The sequence below is a fragment of the Akebia trifoliata genome, chromosome 6, assembly GCF_017979445.1.
Source record: "Akebia trifoliata isolate Shusen 1 chromosome 6, ASM1797944v1, whole genome shotgun sequence".
Classification (NCBI taxonomy): Eukaryota; Viridiplantae; Streptophyta; class Magnoliopsida; order Ranunculales; family Lardizabalaceae; genus Akebia; species Akebia trifoliata.
Genome location: NC_141380.1, coordinates 26,796,564 through 26,815,454, shown reverse-complemented (window position 1 = coordinate 26,815,454; position 18,891 = coordinate 26,796,564). Strand labels below are relative to the sequence as shown.

The window sequence follows — 18,891 nt, the reverse complement described above, 5'->3', positions numbered from 1 at the left end:
AGAGACTTTTGAATTGTATGTCAGAATTGAGAGTTCTATATGAATGTCTCGATCTATTGCGACATCGGTGCACGAACATTATGAACTTTCGATAAAGGAGATGTACGTTGGAAAATTTAAGGGACTTTTGAACTGGACTTTCGTATGAAACAATTGTACTTAATTTGGTGATAATGTTGGGGTATATATGCCCCTAAAATCTTTGTAAATTAATCTTTTTTTTTTAATTAATTTCTTGAATAGCCAAAATATATATATATAATTAAATATCTTAAATCACTTTGAACTTTTTTAAGTGGACCCAAGGAAGACCACATTTTCTTTTAAAATATTTTCTATATGATCATTGGTTAATCAACAACTAATCGAGCTAATTATAATAGTGATTAAAAAAAAGAAGTGCACTTACATTTTTTCTAATTTAAAAGCTTGAATATTATTGTTTAGAAAGGTGATCACTATCACCATTGTTGTTCTTATCTCGAGGGGTACGTGGATCAATCACATAAGCGAGTCAGCAATCAAAAACTATTATACTTTATACAGATCAAGACGGATGCAACTTCATGCATTGGTGTTGGTAATTGATCAAACGCTGATCTTGTAAGTTGATGGTCGCCTTCAACTATTTCTTTGGTTTTATCTCTAATAATAAGGTGGAATTCAAAGCTCCATATGAATGTCTCGATCTATGTCCAGAGCAGTGCGCGAACATTATCGTTGAGGTTGACCCAAGGCCAAGAATATTAGCTTTAGCTCATAAAGGTTGTAAAAAATAAAGAACTGAAACTGAAACTAAAACATTAATCATACTTTCGGATAAGGTAATGGAGTGGTTAATGCGCTTCGACAATCTCCTTTTCAGTCTGAAAAAATCATATGTTGGTGATAAAATGGACTAAGCTCATGTTCAAAGGTGATCATGCATTGTGGGGTTATGCCCATGAAATATTTCTGTGTGTGTGTGTGTTTTTTTTTTTTTTAATTAGTAAAACTGTTTGATTGGAAAGAAAAAAGAAAGTATTAATTGATTGATCTTCAAATCACTTTGTACTTTTTAAAGTGGACCCAAGAAGACCACATTTTCCTCAACTTTGACCAGGATCCAAAAGAGATGTTTAAAGAGGTGACCTTTACTAACAATACTTTTTACACATATTTTTGGTGGTTATACTTTATAATAAATATATTTAGATCAAATTTCATTTTGATGGACAAGCAAGAAACAATTAGTAAGAATTAAATATACAAGGCATTGTATCTTATTATGCAATCTAGAATCTTGTTTGGATGCACTAGTTTCGAAATTGATTTCAAAACCTAGAATCAAAATTTCCAATATTCTGAAGAAAAGAAAAATAAAAAATATTGCCACATAACTTAATAGGAATTTGGGTTGTTAAGTAGATAATTTAGAAAAATAAAAACCCATACAAGAAAGGGATCAAAATGATCTCCTTAATTAAAAAGTTCGATTGATCCAAATTAAATCCCATATATACATCAAGATTGGAGCTTTAGTCCATTTCTTATCTCATGTTCCAACATGGGCTTGATGTGCCTCACATCAAGTGCAAATATTTACACCCACTATAGCTCCTCTCGGAAGTGGACATGGTGCAACTAAAGTTTATCTTCGACAAGATCAATTTTTGCGAAAATAATATAACGTGGGATTTCTGCCTTTTGGCTACACAAACCTTTTATGTCACCTACACCAGACAATAGAGTAGGTGCATGGTTTCTACAAATCAAAGGGTAGGGGTGACAATGCAAGCATGAATGTGAATTGTATAACTGGGTTGTGACGGGCGATCCTAAGCATTGACCCCACCCATTGAAACTCCTACAAAGGGATTCACTCCGTGAACTCTATGAGAAGATCAAGAGAAAAAAATCGATCGAAATGAGAGAGGACGAGACGACCATTCATTGTTGTCCACAGAAGACCACAAATTGTTGATACAAAAAAATCGGTATCGTATCGTGATTGATGACAATCATAAATTCTTAAGGTAAGAGACAGGAAGATGATGAAAAGAAGAGATAACAAAACTTTGCTTTTGAGCTAATTTTATCTCTTTAATTGCACAACATTTGACACTCCCTATAATTCAATTCCTTTTGGGTCTTTTTTTTCTTCCTTTTTTGGGAAAGGCTATGTGTGGGTTTGGAAAGACTCCCAATCAGCTAAATAAAGATTCAAAAAATGAGATAACGTTCTATGATAGAAGCGGCCACTCGCATCCTTTCTGATAATACACGAAAGCTCACAATGGTCTTTTGAAGAATATCCACATCATGCATAGAGGCTAATATCGACGCTAAAAAATTAGCCATCCTATTCGTTTCTTTATAAACAATAGGAGTCCGGATCGTATGTACCAGGGTGGAGAATTAATACACCCCACGTAAGCCATAATACAAGGAATTAGCGTCTAAAATATTTTCTTTTAAAATTTTCCTTGAATTAAAGCTTACGTAACGTATATTGGGGTGTGAGATCCGCACTCAAACTAAAGAGAAAGAAAGAGCATTCAACTTAAACATTGACCCATTGATGTCTCTGTTAGATCTTTTTACATGCCAAGTAATAGATGCTCTTCCATCCAAACATTGAACTACTATTAGTGAGTGGATAAGTCTTATAATTATTTACTTTTGTAGGGTAAAAGATGGGTTGAACTTGACCCGAAATCCAAGTGATTTGAAAACCAAATTTAGTGGGTTTGGACAATTGGATTAGATCCGAATCTAAAAATAAGTTGAATATGGTTGAATGTACCTTGACGTGACTTAGATCCATCTCTAGATCCTTCCAAATCTGAATCCGGATCTATAATAATAATAAAAAATTAGATCTAAATATGGATATACTTGGATCCACTCCGAGTCTGACCCCTTTTATGACCTAACTTTTGAGGGGTCTAAATATCTATGTGACAAAATATAACAGTGGATCCCATTCTTTTGTCTTAAGATTTATATCCCATAATTAACATATCTTGAGGAAGATTATCCCTCCTTTGTCTTCTCTCTTCTTTTCCTTCCAGAATACCCTCAATTTTATTGTCTTTTTTCTTCTCCCTCTCTTTAAAAATATCCTTACAAGTATCTATATTGCCTTTCCTCTTTTCCCTTTTTTCAATAATACCCTTCAAGTTTATTATTTTTCCTCTTTCACCTCCTAAATCCGAAAATGAAAGCCCGTGTCAATTATATGATTCACCACTCCCTATATAAGTAGGGTTAAATCTAATTGCAAGTCTCTTGAGGTGATATATGTTTTTACTTGGGGCAAATATTTTGCACTCAATCTATATTAAATACCAACCCAAATTAAGATCACAAATAAGCTTAAATGTCAAACAAGGAGAGTCTAGACAACCAACCCAATCAAGACCTGAACACATAAATCATCATCATGCCCTATCCCAAATATTTTGGGGTTGACGAGATGAATCCTACTAATTAATTGCACGTCATCTAGAGTCCCGTCTTCTCTTACAGAAAAAAAAAAAAAAAAGTGTGCTTATATCCACTTTTAATTCATATTCTTTGTGGTCTTCCTCTCATTCTTTTAGAACATTCAACTTTGAATATTTATGTTAACTCGGCATCTCTTTTGAATGTGCACAAAGCATTTCAATTGAATTTCTCTTATTATCACCTATTGAGGTTGTTCATACACTTTTTTTCTTAAATGCGCTCATTTTTAATTCATCTTTTTTAGACTTTCAACATCCACTCATCATTACTACACTCAATCTATTAACATAATACTTCTTGACCGCTCGTCACTCAACTCCATGAGATTCATAGTTACCCATATACTACGTAGCAAAATATTTCTTTACACTTTGTTTAGTATGTGTCAATCACATAGCATTCCAAAAGTAGACCTTCACTTCAACAACATCCAATTTATGGACAATAATTTCATCCTCTACTTTAATTTATTGGACATTCTTCTTCACGGCTATGGGTATCCGTACTAAATGTATACTCCAAGCCCACTCACCTCCTCAATCTCCATGTAAGCCTCTACTCCGAACCTCCTCCTACAACAATGTAATGCTTAGTTTTAATGCATTCCCAACTCACCATGGAAAGTAACATTAGATCAAATACCAACTTCAATGAGAAATACAAGTCTTTGTAGTTTACAAGGAATTTGTATTTCTCAAGAATAATACTTAGATCTCAACTGTTGGATTTTATATCCACATGGTTGAAATAATGTGTCACCCTTCATGAGTCAAAGCCCCGCCCTGCCCTTTACTAAAACTTGCTTTTTACCTATCCCACAATATTTTTCATTTCTTTGAAAATGGGTTATTTTCATGCAGCAACAGCAACAACAACAACAACGACGACAACAACAAAGCCTCACCAAAAGCTTCTTTTTTTTTCTTTGATAAACACCCAAAACCAAGTCTTCTGTTATTGAAAGATATCATACCTGCGTTCAAAACCTCCACCTAAGTTCTTTAGGATCAAAATTTTCATATTTCCAAGATTATTGAAATTCAGACTTTGAAATATAAGATCGCTGAATGCAATGGTCACGGTATTTATATTACGTTCCCCTTGAAAAATTTATGAAATATTTATACAGTAATTCACCCTTAATTGTTAGGTAATGAAACAATCACAAATGCACTGTGTTTGGAAATCAGTTGCCAGCGAAATCTTGCCATCATATGGTTAGTAAAGAATCTACAAGGTCAGTTCGTTCGAAAAAAGATTGTGCCAAAACAATATTGTAGTCCAAGAAGCATTCCCTAACCATAAACTTTTTGATAGAAAGAAAGGGCAATCATCATAATCCTCATTGTCATTAACTACCCATACCATCTCTAAAAATCACAAAAATCATGGCTTCAAATTGCCATGTCATCTATTGTGGCTGTGAAGTTGTTTTGGCGACCATAAGTTTCCACAGATGTGGTGAGATTTAAGTCAAAAATAAAATGGTAGAATGGGTATCATTTTTCCCCCCTTTACTTACAACACATCTGCATGAAAATTTACTGAGCTGCTATGAATCACGAGCTCAAAAAAACAATGTACCCATTTCTGGACACATTAAAATTTTAACCTACTCTCCTACTGTCAATCCGAACCCGAATTTGTAATCTTTCTTCAGGTGATCAATCTGCAACAAATTAAGAATAAATCTCATAAAAGATCCAAACCAACGGGAGTGTGTAAGCAGACCATATGAACTGAACCATGGAGTCCCTTAAATCAAAATCAACCTTATTGGATGGCCATGGCCATCCAATCCATGATTTTTTTTTCTGTGCACTACACAATATTTTCCAATTAAACAAAAAAGAAGGCTATAAAATGGATAGCTATGTGTCCAAGGTCCATCTGATGATTGGCATGTAGAACAACATGTGAGGGTGTGTGGGTGTGGTTGTGTATAATGCTAACGTCCAAGACCTCATGGGGAAGTTAGCATTCTCCACTACATTCACTTTCCAATAATACTCCCGTCTATTTTGTCATCTAGTGAAAAAGATAAGGATATGTTGGTCTTTTACATAAAAAATGTCCTTAGAATTTATTACACAACAAACAAGTATTTATCATGTAAAAAACTACCATACTCTTGTTTTTTTTACTAAAAGACAAAATGAGTGGAGGGTATTATTAGAAAGTGAATGTAGTGGAGAATGCTAACGTCCCCTTAACTTATTGCGATGAATTTCCTCAACTTAATAAAAATTTCATTTACTTTGGTTATAAGTTATTATTCATGTATTGATATATTGTATTAAGGTGCACCAAGACGCACCAAATTATAACAAAAAAATCGTATAATATTTTAGCTATATTTAACTTGAAGTTTCTCTTTTATAGGACACTATGGAAAAAATAAAAAAACATTTCTATACATGTTTTCGTTTAACAATTTAATAAATTATTTTTGTTAATTAGTCTATGGAAGATGGATTATGACAAAACTACTGATTTAATAGAAATCCATAAAATAGATGGTCACAAAACCTTACATGTTAGGAACTTAGGATGTGTAATGATACAAGCAATCGTAGAAGTGCTGTGTGCTTATAACATAGAGCACACATACACATGCATCACACAAGGCCAGCTCAATACAAGTTGAGGGCCTAAAGCAAAAAAATCTAAATGAAGCCTTTTTTATATTTAATATATTAATTTATGTACAATTTTAATTAATTATCTATATAATGAAAGCAATGGGGATTTTCAAAAGTTCTTTCGCTAAATTATCTTTTATATCCTTATGATGTTCCACTAAAAGTTATTTATGACCTAATGTCTTACAAAAACAATCAAAGTATATTTATCAATGGCATTACCATACACTCGAATCTTGGGGGCGTCTATGAAGGAACCTTTAAAAAAAAATTCTTTATTTTTTAACCTTGAAGTTTAAGGTGTGGGTGGGGAAATAGTGCCAAAGTTGGGAAAAATTCAGTAAGAGAAAGCTTCAAAAAAAGCCGACAAAAGTCAAGAAAACATTAGATAAATTTAGAAATAAAAAAAAAGTGTTTTAAGTATAAAAAATGTATAAATATATATATATATATATATATATATATATGTGTGTATTTTATATATTAAATGACAAAATAATACTAAAGAAATGCTAAAAACAAAAACAATCCATGATCTTTTGTTAGGATTGTGGTTTTTCAAAGAAAAATCAAAGACTTTTCAAAACCTTCGTGATGTTTAGAAAAAATTGTGATTTAATCGACAATTATAAAATCGTGTTTTAATCACAATTTTTTCAAAAAATCGTAGATTTTTGTCACAATGGTTGGCAATAGAGATCTAAAGAGTTTTTTATTTTTTGGAAACTAACAATTTCTTACGTAGTTGAGATCTAAGAGATCTTAATTAACATTTTTTTTTTTTTAATTAGGAAATTCCAAGGGGGTGATCCTTTAACGTGGAGCAAGGACTTATTAAAAAGCAAGAGTAAGTCTAGCCTTACTAACTCAATAAGAATTGAAATCTTATTAAGGACCGTTGAGCTTACCTTGTAGCATTCAAAAACATGAACCAATATTGCCATGGGGATGTAGAGGACAAAACTGTATGAACTTTGAAGAAAAAAAATCAAAAAATGTTATTCTTCACCATTGAATATTAATTTTAAATTTGAGAGTTCGGTAGGAGTTCAGTAGCCGTCTACTTTCAAACTCTTGGATCAAGCCCAAAAAGAAATTAATTTTTTGGATCTAGTTTTTCCGTGAAATCTAGAGGGCTTGTGGTTTTGGATTTGCCAATTTGGTAATCCATTCGAGCTCAACTACCCTTAGTAAGATTTCAAATCTTACTAGATTAGTAAGAAAAGTATTTTCCTAAAAATAAAAATATGGAGGGCAGGGTTCAACATTAAAGATTTTTTTCTTTTTTGTGTGAGACCTTTCCTCCACAGTGGGCCTGGTAAGAACCTTAAAGAAAAAAAAATCGGGGCCTTATCTCAAGGCAACCTTAGGCAATTGCCCAAGTGGCCTAATGCTTCAGCATGCCCTGGCATCACACCAAATTTGAAACACTAAAAAAATACATGCTCATGGAATTTCCCATGGAGAGGAGTCGGACCGATTTTTGGCAAAAGTAATCTTCTCATCATCGAGATAATCCTCAAAAAATATCAGTATTTCAGAAATTTTTAATGACATCAATGTGGAGTTCAACTTTTTTTTTTGCTAGGCAAGCAAGGTGGTTAGATGTCAGCGTGAAAGTGGGTTCAATGGGGTCTGAACCTAGGTTGTGACGCCTTTACCGACTTAGCTAAGTTGGCAACTATGTGGAGTTTAACTTAAAAGTAAAATGGACGGTCCATAATTTTTTCAATTTGCAAATTATCCTTTGACAAGGCTAGAAATGTTAGAATGGACTGATTTTTAAGGGTTGTCTCTAATTCGACATGATCAAGAGAATATGCTCATCAAAAATCAATAATTGTATCATCTCCGTGGCGGACCCATGAGTGTGTATCTTTAGAGTGTAAAGAAAAAGTGTCGTAATATCTGGATCCATATACGGGAAGCTCAGAAGACTTAAAATCAAAGGAAATGAAGCATTTATTCTCACCTCTGCAGAAAGAATAAAATTGAGACCCATATTGAGTCGCTCCTCCAGAAAAGTGGCCGTGCAACCATTGGAATCAAGCTTCCCTCTTAGACGACACTGCAAAAAAATCACAAGCATTAACAACAGATAATTAGAGACATGATACTTAAAATAATACGTAATTATGTATTTTTACTTGAATGACACTGCTACTACTACTGCTACTATATAACAAAAGTTATTTTACTCCAGAGAATTCTACTCTGAAACTAAGAATGTTGGGCAAACACTCAAAAATGCTCAAAGCTAACACCTTGAGGTTTTAAGTCCCGGGGCATAAGCCTTATGAAAATGCATTTAATAGGAAAATAATTAAATATACAAACAAACAAATAGCAAAATTCTAATAAAAAAGAAAAATTATTAAAATTCTCAAAAAAGAAGACACAATCATGAAAATTTATAATTTCACTTGCAAATGTTCAATATAAAAATCCAAATTTCAAAAGCAAAGTAAGTTGTATTACATCCCTAGTTTCACACTTCCCAAAATTTTAAGTTTAATCTGTGAAATAAAAATCAAAATTTTGAGTGCAACAACCACTCTAATTGAAAAAGCATAACACCACTATAATATTAGAAGAAGCCAGGTTAGGCATGGCTGGAGGAGAAAATTTGAAATAGGGAAGAAACAAAACTGGTAGAAAAATTAACCAGATATATTTCTTTTTATAGGCAAATGAGTTAATGGTCAGTAATTAGGGGGTGAAGATGGGTTTTGAACCATGGTCGTGGTATCAACACTCACAAACCTTACCAACTCAGAAAGCTGGCACCTTCAAGATTAGCCACAAATCAATATGTAAATTTGAATGCTTTTAAAAAGAGCAACTTCATAGTTATAAAGACCTTTATATAATGCCCTAAGGCGAAAGCTTTTTCAGTGGTTCTTTGGTTAAAGTGTAAGCCTTTGGGGGAAATGGCCTTTCCATAATGTCTCTAGGCATCAGGGTCAAGAGAAATTACCTGTCGGAGTATGTAATCATAACCAAAACTTGCTGTTACATCTCTTGACATGTAGTTGTACATGAAATCTGATGCTAGAGAAACCTGTTTGGTGAATAACATGAGATAAAGGCGTAAAAAATAGAAAGAGCACAGATCAGAAGAAATTCTTTAACCATAAACTTGCTTACCTTCTCTGATATTTTCTGCACATAGCTTAGAGCTACCACCCCGGTGCTGGCAACTTGCCCTGAAGCAACCTGAAAGGAGCAAACCAAATCCCTATAGAGTCTAAGAATCACTCTTTTCTTACCAATATGCCTTCCACACAAATAAGAACCAAAACATGAAAATAAATTGATTATAATTATCACACCCTATCATCATCGAAGCCTCAAGTACTATCCATTTCTCAAAGAAAAAGCTATCATTGAGGGATTTTCCTTTTCATTTGATTCTTTTAGAAGATTCACCCAAGGAGGACAGAGACTGACCAAACAAATTGTAAAAAACGGAACTCCCTCTCAAGTAATTAAATTTCAATATCTCAAAAAGAATAACCGAGTCATCACGGATTCTCATTTCTTAGAAAGCACTCCTTGAGCAAATAGAGGTGCTAACGAGCTGGGCTAGCATGGTAGGATTTTAGACCCAGCTTTCCATAAATCCTGACTAGGAATATATTTATTGACATAAGTAGGCCTAGGGATTCCCTAAATCAATTAGCCCAGCCCATTGATGAACCAGGCTTGGGTCTGAATTATTTAGGCTAGCCACAGGCGTTGGTCGGGCTTGGCCTAGCTATTTCTGTTCCTGGCCACACTTAAATACAGCTTAGTTCAGCCCAAACGCTACTGAAAGCAAAATATATATATATATGAGCTTTTTGAGCTCACAAACGATATATCTCTGAAGCAAAGAGGAAATTCAGTGAGTTTACATTTTTGTGTTAGTTTCTTATTTTGTCAATTCCGAGACACGTCCAAAAAGCATTGGAAGACGCGTAAAGACCTCGACATTGAACTCAAAAGATCTTGCTCATTTGTGTGCTAGCCTAATCAGGTAAATGGATCACCCAAACCTTGCTAGGTGGCTAGAAATTGACCTAATAGGTACATGTAACCTTGTTGGAAAGCCCTATAACAACCTTGGGTTTAATTGGCTTTATAGGAAAATCTAGTTGTAGTCCCAAAGATCTCTACCCAAAAGCCAGGAAAATAAAAAAATTCCCTGGTGACAGCAAGTTGGCGGTGCCACCACCAGCCATGCTGATGAGTCCATCAATGGTGGCAGAACCATTGGACCAGCGGTGAAACCACCAATCTAGTGGTGCCACCACTAGGAATCCGTTGCCCAAAGAAAATTTTTAAACTCGAGAGTGTTCTCTCATTTGGACTTGATCATACTTAGAGACCTCAGCCTCCCAAGCACCCTTTACACCCTCGGATCCCTCTCTAATCTTAAGAGACCTTTCTTGGTTGATATCTCTCAACCGAGCAAGCACAGCTCCTTATTTGATACCTCTTCACTCACCTTCCTTCACCTTGCACACATATGGTACATATTAAAAGCAAAAGGAGCTGGTAGAAGTGAAGCTCAAGAATCAAATTCTCAAGGCATTCTCATTGGAAGATTGAAGAGGTTGAGTGAGTCTTGTATTTTTATTTTATTTTTCTTTACAAATCCTCACTTGGTTTAGCCTAGTAAAAAAAACAAGCTCTTTGATGTAAGGTAGAACACACAAACTTGGAGTTTATGTTAAAAATCAGGTTCCAGGGTGAAATCCCATGAACTAGGAGTAATGAAAAATCTCTATGTCAAGCAAAACAGACTAGAAACTTCAATCTAGCTTTGAGATTAATGAAGATCAATCGCAAACACTAAATATCGGGTTCTTATGCTCAAAAAGAAAACAAAGGAAGCGGAGAAAGATCATTTTTCTTTTATTAATCTTCAAAAAAACTAACTGCTGAATTTGTTTATTGGAGCTCCTTATATAAATAACTCCTTCATAACAACTTAGAAACCTTCTAAAATACTAAAAAATAACTTCCTAATCTATCTATAACATATTAATAACCTTCTAATCCTATTAGAACTCAATTTGGACATCTAAAAGAACTTCTAATTATAACCTAAAGAATAAAAACGAATTTTAGAAAAGAATAGAATCTTAAAATAAATTAAAAACTAACTAGGAAAATAAACTTTCTAAAATTGAAATAGAAAGTAACAAGGTTACTTAAGCAACTTAAAAAATAGAAACTCAATAAAAGAAAGAGTTCTAAGAGAAGTTGGACTAGGTCTTGAGGATCAGTCAAAGATTGGATCAAGTTGACTCAGTCAATGTTGCTGATTTCTTTCTTTGACGCTTCTTAACTCAATCATAGGCATTGAGATAAGTGTCGACAAGCCTATCTACATCACTCTTGCTTGAGTCTAGAACTTTTGTCAAGAGTAATAGGTTCTAGATTCCCTGAGTATAAATCCAGTTTTCAAGTTGGAAAGAGTATCTCTTAAGTTTTGAGAATTTGAAGATTTAACCTAGGAAAAATATATGTACAAGGTTTGAGGTGAACCATAAACCTCATTGTTAGTGAAATTCCAAAACCCTTGAAAAGGTGTTCGTTGGAGTGGATGTAGGCAAGTTGTTAAATCACTATAAATTTTGTCTCTTGCTTTGTGTTTGCTTGTCATTCTATTTGCACAAGATTTAGAATGATATACCATGCATGTATAGTGTAATTAGTATTCTCATAAGCTGAAAGAGACCATATTGAAATTTGGTTTAGGTGAACAGCATTGGGAGAGTATAACCCTGTACATTTGAAGTCCTATCCCCAGCCCCTAGGACTAGGCAAGGTTCAAAGACTGAATTTTAATTTTGTTGGAGACAGACAGATCTGTTTAGTGAAACAGTTCTCAAAAAAATAAAACATGCATGTGCTGGCAAAATACTTTCTAATTTAAAAAGAATGAGAATATATATTAAAAAAATGATTGTAACACTTCAGCAAAAAGCAAGATAGAGCCTGGACATAGCAAGAATTAGGGTTAATTCAAAGTTAAACACAACATATATGACTTTAAAGGTTTTAAATGAAACTGAGCCAGGTTGGAAACTTGAAATTTTCAAACTGACCCCAGAAAAAACAGGTCCACTGGGTTGGTCGTGATTGGCTGGTAGTTTAAGTCAGTGTTTTCAAATGTGAAACAGGTGATGAGATGCTTCAATGGTCTATAGCGTGAAGAGTAAGCCTCACAAACACATCTTTTATATTAATACTAAAAATAAAAATAAAATAACTAATACATTAAATTCTTGAGGACTTCTTGTCCTCGTATCAATAAAATTTAACTCATCAAAAAAAAAAAATTATCTGATTCATGTGGGATGAAAAAATAGGATTTTTTTTGTTATTAACCAAGAATAGCTTATTATTCTTGGTTCATAACGAAAAAGAAAATACATACATGCACACACACACACATAGAGGGAGAGAGAATAGCTTATTATGTTTAACTCTAGGGCAAAAAACAACACATAAGGGAAACAGATTGAAGTGTGAATCTAAAATGCCACAACCAACCTATGAATTTAAGGAAAATGCGTTTGACACAGCATTTTAAGACCACAAGCAGTTTTATAGCCTCGGCTGATGTGGCATTATGTCTCACCAGCTTTTCCACCTTTAGTGAGCCTGAGGCGTTTCAGGTAGAAGTGCACCATGGGCAGATAGGGCCCGGTTACAAGTCAGTCCCAGCACAACCTAAGTTTGAAGACATTCAAACTGAGCCAAAAAAAGGCACCAAGAGATTGGGTTGGTTGGTTCCAATCTGATATACCATAAAAAGCACAAGAGAACTTGATAAGAGACTACTGTGTAAATCTTCATTATTAATTCCTAGCCAACAAACATATTTGCTTTTCGGTAGGGATGGATAAATATATGCAACAATTTTAATTAGGAAATCCCCATACATCCATCAAGCATCCCATGCACCATACACCCTATTAAGAGATTATTTGGTTGCTTCCCTATTGGGTGATAAACGCATACAATGATAAGAATTTCTTCCAACTTATGCTTAGTATTTAGCAATGATGTGTTAAATAGGGGCCAATGGATATTATTTTCCTATTGTAGGTGTTTAAGGCCCAAAGTGTAAAGCAAAGCCCAGAGAAGCATAATTGCATCAATAAAAGAATCTGAGAAGCGCATTCTTGGAAGAGGGGACAAAGAAGGATAGTTGCATCTTTAAAATAATCTAGCAAGTGCATTCTTGGAAGAACAAAAAGAAAAAAATTCTAGAAATAGAGATATTCTCCTTCTCCTACCTCAATATCCCTCTCCCTTTTTCTTTCATATTCTCTCACCTTTTTTCTCTACTCTCCAACGAAATTCTCTCTCTCTCTCTCTCACACACACACGCACATCCTCTATCTTCTCTCTCCTCTTCGTCTCACCCTCTCTCCATGTTCTCTCACTTCTATCTCTCCCATGGCCCACACTCTCTCCTTCTATTTCTCCGCCTATTTTTAACTCATTCGAATTTTCCCTTCTGCTATCACGATTTTGGGGACCCACTTATTCTATTTTCTACTATTGTTCTCCTATTTTTATATTTTTCTAGAATCTCTCTAGCTTTCTCTTCTATTTTTAGTTTTCTCTCTCTATTTCTTCTTTTTTATTTTTCTCTAAGTTTTTGTTCAACCATTTTCCATGGATTCCTCTAGGAAGACAATTGACTAAATACCTAAGGCTAAGGGTGAAGCTAACGTTTTATTTTGTTCAATTGATTTGGGTAAAATTCATTATATTAATAATTAAGTGGTTTGATTTACTTTGGTTTAATATTGCATTTCTATCAATTTTCTTTGATTCAATATTTATTTTATTATTATTGAATGCTAGGAGAATCCATGTGATATGTTAACGAGTGCTTAAATGTACAACCATCAATCATTCAAATCGTGTTTGCGAAAATTAGTCGTTTAATCGGAATATCTTCCAATTAGAGAGAATCATCGTTAGATTCTAACTAAGAAAAAATTGAATAAATAAAGTCATGAATTTTTTTTTTTTTTATAGGTATAAAGTTATGAAGCAGAAGTGGATGCCTAAACAATTTTTATTTCTGCTTAAAATCCGTTCATTTTTTGCTCCGTATGAAATAAGGAAGAACTCGATTATTTTTACATAGTTTAGATCAAATCTCTATCATCTTAAATGTTTCTTTTTCACTTTTGATTCAATCCATGTAGATCGACCATGGACTCTTGAGTATGTTACTACTTCACTACACACCCTGCAATTAAGGTTTCAAATTTTACATTGTTTAAGTTGTTAGTATTGGGTTCCTACTATGATTTAAAGATCTTGAAGACCACCTCATTCTAAATGATTCCTTCCTATTTAAAGCAATTCCATCTAATGCAAATAGACAGGGTAAGAGATGGTTTAGAAAAGGGGAAGTTGAGGAAGTTTTGGGGAACCTTCAAGAAATAAATAGGGAGAGTAATTTACAAGATATATGTACATATAGTACTTTCCTTTTTGGTAAGATAAATAGCTAGAAACACTAATTAGACGAATACATAAATATATGTGTGTGTGTGTGTGTATGCATGCGAGTGAGTGCGTGCATGTGTGTGCGTGTGAGTCAGATTTTAAAATGGAATATACTAGAGTTTTTGCTCAAGTTAGTTTGGGTAGCCCACAGCCTCAGTCTAAGCATGACCCAAGGTTTGGTTGGGCTCATATATTTCTTGCTCTGGCAAGATTACCACATGAGGGATGTTCTCATGGAAATGCGTCAAGAGGGGTCCCCTTATCGGTATGGTAAAGCTTGAGACAATTAGAGAGAGTACTTGCAAACCAATGAGTGAGCAACACTTAGTGCCAGAAAAAACAAATGGAGCACTTAGTGATGCGGAAGAACTTGCCTAATGTCAAAGCAAGCTGGAAGTGCACAGAGACCTTATTACAACTCATGGACAAGGTCGAAGAGTTCCTGAACGAGAAGGCAACGAGGACGTCTGCAAATTAAGTGGAGGAGACTATAAAGGGCGTTTACATAGTGTCATGTACCAGTCTAGGTCTAGGGAGTACGCTTGGAGGCAGACATATACATTTTTGCATCACATATGTATGTATGTATTGGGCTTAGCCCACCTTTACGCCCCGTATGCTTGGGCTCAACTTTTGATGCTCCTTTTTGCAAGTCCAAAAGGTGAAAATATCCTCCTTGAAGGAATGAGTAGATATATAAGTTGACAAGAAGCAAGTGCCTACAAGCTACCAAGCACCTAGCATGCAAGCTAGTGTTGCCTAGCACGAGCCAAACGAATGGCATGAAAAAGCAATCTTGTACCCTGTTGAATTTCAAATATCATAAAAGTTTTCTTTAAGGGAATTTGTCATGTATGCCGGTTCCATAGACTTACTGGCAGATCATAACCAACAAATGTCACACGTTCACAATTTGGAACGAATACGACCATGATCCCAGAAATGCAAGACTATGCTTGGCCCAAGGTCAGATTGAGCTCACCCAAGTTGCACCCTAGTTTTGGGGTAATCCTCATCCCTGGCATAAATCTCAAAAGCCTTCTAAGTAGCCATTTAACATTTTGAACATTCGTGAGACTTTAATGCTCTCCCTACTCTCAAACAGCAGTATCAGAAAATAATAATAAGTCTTTTCAGAGAAACACAGTACCAACAAGCACACTAAAGATGCGACAATATTACAGATAATGAATTTTGGCTGAGGAATGAAAAATAAGTTATGGTACCATCTTATCTGTGTTGTACCGAGCAGCAAAACCAACACCAGACTTTCGATGTTGACCAGTCCAAAAAACTTCACTTCCCAAAGATAAATGTCGAGTGACACTCTGGAGAACAACAAGTGCACCTTGGTTAGAATTACAACATAATTAGACTGAATAAAAGATATACAGAAAGGAAAGAAATAAAAGTTCCGTGCTCTAAGATAGATAACAAATTGTCACCACTAACAGTGCATCATCCCAAATGGACAGCAACATGAATCTTGCTCCACCATTAAATTCTATCTTGAGGCATATATCTAAGAAAGAGACAAACAAAGTTTTTAAAGCCATTGAGGGCTTACATCAAAATAGGCACCTCAGGGGAAAGTATACTCTAAATGTCATGAAGAATGAGGTAAAGACTAAGAAACACCTACCAAATTCACCTACTGTTTCCATTGCAGTGGAAGCAATTTTAAGCTTTTTGTGTCTTTTTTTTCTTTTATTCTTTTATAGGTACAAATATTATAGAGGTCGACGAGACCTGCCAAATTAAAGAAAGGGCAAAAAGACATACAGCACACAGCATATAGCAGCAAGAAAACAAAATGCCGAAGAAGACTCTTTAAATTCCCCAAAGGATTTGCTCCAGAAAAAGAAAATATCTAGAATATGGAAGATTACTTATAGTATGGCAAGGAACTTCCCCTAAAAAATTCAGCTATTGTGCTCCATCAAAATACCCCCAACAAATAGCAAAGAAACCAACATCCATAAAATTCAACCTCTAGATGTAAAGACTGAACATCACGAACTATGAAAATCAGAAAGAATGGACTTAGGGAAATATCCAGTAAAGAGTCTCTCGTGGGCTGGAGCTGGACTATGTTAAAACCCTTGACACGCGAGTTCTAGATCCTCCGGCCCAGTTGTTAGGAGATCCAAAAGCCCAGTGGGTCAGCTCACATTTGCAAAAAGCCTGCAAGGTTTCAGTTGATGATAGTTCAAATCGGAGTGTTTCGTGTGACTGGACTTCTCTCAAGCTTGCGAGGTGTACACGCCTTTGGTCCAGAGTTTTGTTTTTTCAAGTCTCTCAAAACACCAGTGGACTGCTTCTGATATGGATTTAACTAAGTGGGCAGACAGACCTCCCTGGAATTTTGTGTGTGGGCTGGACTGTGCCCAGAACTGTGAGGACCCTTCTTCATCTCCTTCAGCCCAGAGGTCAGAGGCATGTTCGTCATCAGGAGAAGCTCTATCTCCAGAAGCCTCACTACAGGTGGAGGATTTGAGTTCTGAAGCTCAATCTCCCTTCATTGATTGCCCTGTGATTGAGGGTCTTCCGGAGGGTATCACATGGTCAAAAGTTATGGACAAAGCCTCAACGTCGATCGTCTTGCCTTGTCTGAAGTTTTGTGGGGGCTGGTGATGGTTTCAATTTGTCGTTTCCTTCTCAGATGACTTCTACCAGAGGTTTGGGGTTTGTTTTTTCATTGGATCCTATGCTTGATGTTAGGAAACATATGTGGACAGCTACTTTTCTCTCGTTCTTGCGGGTTTCTAATTTCCAGTGTGTTCCCTCATCTTGGTCCCCTGGGGTGTCTTCTTAATTCTGTTTTTCCCCTAGGTTTAGCTGGTCTTTGATCGGGCTGCTTCTGTCAGTACCTTTTGTTATTACCTTTAGCCTGTGGTTTAGCTTATCCAATGCAGGCTGAGGCATGTTAGAAGTCGTAAAAGGCTTAAGAGTGCTACTGTTGGGGTTTCTCAAACGCGAAGATCTGAAGATCCTAGGGCCCCGGATCCCTGGACAGAGCAACAGATGGGCAGAGTCAGGATTCTGTCTCAGTGGGGAGGGTCACGTGTTGTTCCTTGTTCCACGAGTGTTCAGGGTTCTGCTGAGTTGGGGATTTCTTCCAAGGGGTGTGAGCTGATGGAGAAGGAAAGGACGGAGAAAGAATTAGTAGAGGAAATGGCTCAGTGAATCTAGAATCATATCCTAGAATTACGGGTGATTGCTGGAGTCTCTAGGATAGATAGCGCTAGGAGTATGGGTTTTATTTTCAAATTTGTTTTGGGTAAAAGAAAGAGTTCGGTTTGTTTCTTCAGAGATCTGAAGCTCCGAGTTTCTAGTGTTGTTGAGGCCACTGTAGGCAGCAGACCCCTCGTTGAAGCCAAGGAGAGTCTAGTTGTCAGCGTTCACGAGGCTTTCAAAGTTCAACAGAGGTCTCCTGATGATGTTTTACTGGCCCAGCAGGAAGGTGGGGAAGGGGGTACTTCAAAAAAGAAAAGGCCAGGAGTGCATCAGGTTAAAGAAGTTGAAAATCTGACCAAGGATGTATCCTCTTTCCCACTAAAATCGGGAGGGTTGAGGAGGAAAGGCAGGGTCTCTAGAAGTGTTAATGATTATTAAAATCCTCTCTTGGAATGTTAGGGGCTTGGAGAAGCCCGAAAAAGGGCGGCTATCAAAAAAATAATCCGTTCTCGTGGTCCTCATCTAGCAGTGTTGCAAGAGTCAAAATTGGATGAGGTGTCTGATTTGTTAGTGGCTGATTTGTGGGGGTACATTTGTTAAGTGGGTTGCACTACCGACGCTTGGGACTTCTAGAGGAGTTATAGTTATATGGGACTCAAGGGTAGTAAGCGTTACTGAAATCTGGTCGGGGCCTTTTCGTGTCGGTGCTTTGTACTTGTCTGGGGCATGACTCTTCTTGGAGTTTTAATGGGGTATATGGACCCACAAGAAGGTGGGAGAGGGATCAGTTTGGAGTGAGTTGGAAGAGGCCCGCTGGTTCTAGGATAGACCGTGGTGGTTGGTGGGGACTTTAATTCCATCAGGTTCTTGCATGAAAAGAGCGGAGGTGCAAGCTTGTCTTCAGGCTTGAGAAAGTTCTATAGCTTTGTGGCCAGGAATGAGTTGCTGGCTTTGTTGTTAGGAGGTAGAAGATTCAATTGGACTAATAATCAAGAGGTTCCCATTCTTTCCCGTCTGGACAGGTTTCTAGTCTCCCCCTGTTGGGAAGACCTTT

The 18,891-nt window shown here is 35.9% G+C and overlaps 1 protein-coding gene across 3 annotated transcripts in view; it reads right to left on the bottom strand.

Moving 5' to 3' along the window:
• Positions 1-4,785: 4,785 nt before the first annotated feature.
• The window catches only part of LOC147400567 (mitochondrial import receptor subunit TOM40-1-like), a 29,224-nt gene continuing 15,118 nt past the window's right edge, over positions 4,786-18,891 (bottom strand). For 2 of the 3 annotated variants that reach the window (XM_086446255.1, XM_086446257.1), the window contains 5 exons: positions 15,887-15,988; positions 9,279-9,347; positions 9,109-9,192; positions 8,104-8,199; positions 4,786-5,158 (listed from right to left, as the gene is read on the bottom strand). In XM_086446255.1, coding sequence (XP_086302381.1) covers positions 5,102-5,158; positions 8,104-8,199; positions 9,109-9,192; positions 9,279-9,347; positions 15,887-15,988 — 408 coding nt within the window. In that variant the 3' untranslated portion in view covers positions 4,786-5,101. Of the gene's footprint in view, positions 5,159-7,039; positions 7,104-8,103; positions 8,200-9,108; positions 9,193-9,278; positions 9,348-15,886; positions 15,989-18,891 lie in introns of all 3 variants that reach the window. The other variant, XM_086446256.1, reaches the window with a different exon arrangement.